This window comes from Scleropages formosus, chromosome 3 (assembly GCF_900964775.1).
Source record: "Scleropages formosus chromosome 3, fSclFor1.1, whole genome shotgun sequence".
Lineage (NCBI taxonomy): Eukaryota > Metazoa > Chordata > Actinopteri > Osteoglossiformes > Osteoglossidae > Scleropages > Scleropages formosus.
Window position 1 is genome coordinate 40,567,573 of NC_041808.1, and position 4,241 is coordinate 40,571,813.

Genomic DNA, 4,241 nt, shown 5'->3' on the forward strand with positions numbered 1-4,241 from the left:
GGTGTGAAGATCTATGAGTGTCTCCTGCTGGGGTCTGTGTCCATCACTGGTATTTAAGAGTCAGGACTAAGTCATGTTTGCATACACTGGGGGTGTGGTACTCTAGTAACTGTGTGTAAATTACAGGTATAAAGGAGGAAACTTTACTTACTGAGCAGCGCAATGGCACAGCAAGTAGCCCTGCTCTCTCACAGCCCCTGGGTGGTGGGAGAAGACGTGGGTTTGATCCCTACTCTGTCTGTATGGAGTTTGCGTGTTTTCGCCGTGTCCGTGTGGATTTCCTCCCACACTCCTGAAACATGCTGTTCAGGTTCTACTATAGGGTGGGAGTGACAGAGAGAGTGTGTTCCATGGATGAATAATTCATTGCAAGTAGTGTACCTAGCAGTGTAAGTCACTTTGGTAAATCTGGTGTGTGGGCTGATAACACTATGTTGAGTTCATTGGAAGTTGCTTTGGAGAAAAGTGTCTGCTAAATGTAATGTGCTGTCAGACTGTGGGCAGGACTAAACTAAAGAATGAAATCAGTCATCTGATCAAACAGTTTTATCACGTTGCGGATTTTAACTAATGTTCTCTGTCAGTATGTGTTCTGTCTTACCAGACTGATCAGGACTCAAACAATGCAAAATCAGTCAGAAATTTCACCACCCCACTGGGATGATTCCATTAAAACGTAGTGCATTTTCTCCAAAAATACAGACAGAAATTTGTCCGCAGAGACACTTCAGTCATGGGCAACTGATACCGTTAAAGAGTTATTAGAAAATGTTGGAAAAAAACTGTAAAAGATCTCAGAAAGAGTCTAAATACCAGCATAAGAAGATAAAATGTGTTTATTCAATTTGCTGACTCTGCAAAGTCTGCAGACGAACTTTCTCTGCTAGTTCCGAGATCAACAGCAGTGATACTGAAAAATGTAGAAAAATGCTGCCCCTTAACTGTAGCACAGGGAACAGCATCTTCACTACACCATGTGGAGTTAAACCTTATACCCTGTGAGAGATGAGGTAAATCACAGGGGTCACACACTATACTTGGTTTTTCACTCTGACACAGACAGAGGGTGAAAAATGGAAAATTTTTTCATTAAGGAATTCTTCACAGGGAATTCAGGGAAGCCAAAAAGCCATAAACAAAAACACTGGAGCAGAAATAACAGAACGAAGCTTACAAGAAGCAACGGGACAATGTTTGTTAGGAGTAACGGGGAGGTTTTCATGTGGAAGCATTCATATACAGGGACCCCTTTCTTTCACTGCAGGGAAAGTTAAACATGGAATTATATTTTTCCAACAATGTAAACAGTTCTGGCTTCGCCTTAATAGAATATAACGGTGCCACAGTCCTAGATTCCTCAGATAGGAGCTCTCCCTCAACCAAAGTGTGTGAAATCTCTGGCTACCTGTTTGATTCAACTGTCCTACAGCTAAGTTTTCTTAAAATAATTTAACTTACGCGGTAACAGAGGTACCACCAGTCATCCTCAATCTAAACCGCTGATGATGATGGAACAAGTTGTCACTGAAACTGTATATTGAAAACTATATATTACTAGATACTGTAATTTAACAAGTCGTTCCAGAGCAAGTCAGGATTGATTTGTCAAGGAGACCCTTAGAAACCTCTCAACACTTGATTCCCTTCTTTTTACTCCAGTTGAGTGAAATCTGTCTGTGTTGGAGGGTACAGACGGGCATCTTCTCTCCAGGTGGTTCTCTGTCTTCCTCCCGTTCAGGATGGGTCCATATAACACTGGTACATTGATCGTTTTGAAATTACTGTTGGGAAATAAAGTTCAGTTTTACAGTGTTTTCACTGTCTTGTTGCTTAATCAACAGTGAACTGAGTGATATGGAAATGTCTTTTGGAAGAATAGAAGGAGAGACACACAGAATGAAACATAGGAATAGGACGATGTGTGACTTATAGTGTGACAGATTGTGGCACAAAGTGTGTTGAAGTCCAGCTTCCTCACCCCTCACTTTTCCTCTGTCTTGGAGCCCAGGTGTGCTACACAGAGTGACCCTTAGGATTGTAATGATTCGATTAAGTTCTTAAAAAATTAATAATCACTTTGTCCTGGTGCCAAGTGCACTGGTGGACACCCTTATGCATGAACATGGTGTTCGTTATGGATAAACCGCGACTAGCACAGAAATCCAATAACAACTCACCGCTCGGGTTCAGATCAGGGAGGCCGTTCCTCCCAATCACGCCCCTCCAGATATCACTGTCGCTGCCCACGTGGGCGTTAAAGTCCCCCAGTAGAACGACAGAGTCCCCAGTGGGAGCGCTTTCCAGCACGCCCCCCAGGGACTCTAAAAAGGCCGGGTACTCTACACTGCCGCTAGGCGCATAAGCACAAACGACAGTGAGAGACCGTTCCCTGACCCGAAGGCGTAGGGAGATGACCCTCTCATTCACCGGGGTAGACTCCAACACATGGCGGCTGAACTGGGGGGCTATTAATAAGCCCACACCAGCCCGCCGCCTCTCACCTTGGGCAACGCCAGAGTAGTGGAGAGTCCACCCTCGATCGAGTAGAGTGGTTCCAGAACCCAAGCTGTGAGTGGAAGTGAGCCCGACTATATCTAGACGGTATCTCTCAACTTCCCGCACCAGCTCAGGCTCCTTCCCCACCAGTGAGGTGACATTCCAGGTCCCAAAAACCAGAGTTGGCGCCCGAGGTTTGGGTCGGCCGGGCACTCGGCCCCGACCACCGCCCAAATCACAACGCACCGGCCCCTTATGATTTCTCCGGCAGGTGGTGAGCCCACCGAAGAGCGGCTCCACGTTGTGGCTTCGGGCTGAGCCCGGCCAGGCCCCGTGGGCATAGACCTGGCCACCAGGCACTCGCATGCGAGCCCCCCCACCAGGCCTGGCTCCAGGGTGGGGCCCCGGTGACCCCATACCGGGCGGGGAAAACGGACGCCTTGATTTTTTTGTCATAAGGGGTTTTTGAACCGCGCTTTGTCTCGTCTGTCATCCAGGACCTGTCTGCCATGGGAGACCCTACCAGGGGCATGTAGCCCCAGACAACATAGCTCCTGGACTCATTCAGGCACTCAAACCCCTCCACCACGATAAGGTGGCGGTTCACGGAGGAGACTTTGTTAAAATGTTTTTTTTTTTTTAAATATCCATTACAAAGTACAAATATAACTGAATAAAGAAGAATTATTTTACATGCACTTGTGTTGCAACTCGTGGTTTTTGTACAGCTGCTGAACTGAGACGAGTCAGTGTGAGTCTCGAGCGCAGTAATAAACAGCCGTGTCCTCTGCTTTCAGACTCTTGGCCTCCAAGTACTGTGTGCTTTTGGAGACGTCCTCAGTCAGGGTGAACTGTCCTTTCAGGGACGCTGCGTAGTCTGGATCAGCTGTACTACCAGAGTTCACAACTCCAATCCACTCCAGTCCTCCACCTGCTTTCTGTCGTATCCAGTGCATGAGGTAATCTGTCATATCAAACCCAGAAATGACACAGGACAGCTTGACAGACTCTCCTGGTCTCTTCACCTGAGGAGGTGACTGATCCAACGTTATGTCATCACACTGGATCCCTGTAAAAACCGACATGTCACAGTTTACTCAATACTTTGAAATCCATTTGTGCATCCAGTACATTTACAATATTGCATTGCAGTTCTAATTTCTCCAGTCCTACCTTGTAGAGACCCCAGTATGAAGATTAAACTCCCAACAATATTCAGTTCCATTGTCCAATACCTCAGAACAAGTGGTGTCAGTATGAACTGATACTGTATGTGATTCTGATTTTTATAGCAGCACAGTGGAGGGTAACTTTGCATAGACCCCCCTACAGCTTTAAATAGATGCTGTTTTTAACACGTCTTCACTGCTGCTCCTGTACACTGTCGTATAATTATTCATGTTGAATAAGAACTAGATTGTTTACATTAATTCACTAATATTTGATCAGTAAAAATAGTGCTATAGGTAAAATCAGAGCTCTGCCACATTTTCTCAGTCTGTGTCGTTTGATGAGCAGCTTCTGACAAAGAACAGGTTCACTTACTTTGAGTTAATTAATATTAAATAGCTAACAGTTATTATGGAAACAGTTTTTTTTCAGGATTCCTACGAAGTGCCTATTTTTATAAATTTAAAAATTAAATTCCGTGAACTTGGTCACTAACGTACTGTCACACCCATAACCACTCACCAGACACAAGAAACGATATTATTTTGATCGTGGCATGTAGGCAAACCCAGCCA

The 4,241-nt window shown here is 45.2% G+C and overlaps 1 gene segment (V, D, J or C); it reads right to left on the minus strand.

Moving 5' to 3' along the window:
- Positions 1–3,242: 3,242 nt before the first annotated feature.
- LOC114910230 (immunoglobulin heavy variable 3-30-3-like) lies at positions 3,243–3,721 on the minus strand. The segment is given in 2 exon segments: positions 3,243–3,565; positions 3,670–3,721. Coding segments are annotated over 2 exon segments (375 nt in total).
- Positions 3,722–4,241: the final 520 nt, after the last annotated feature.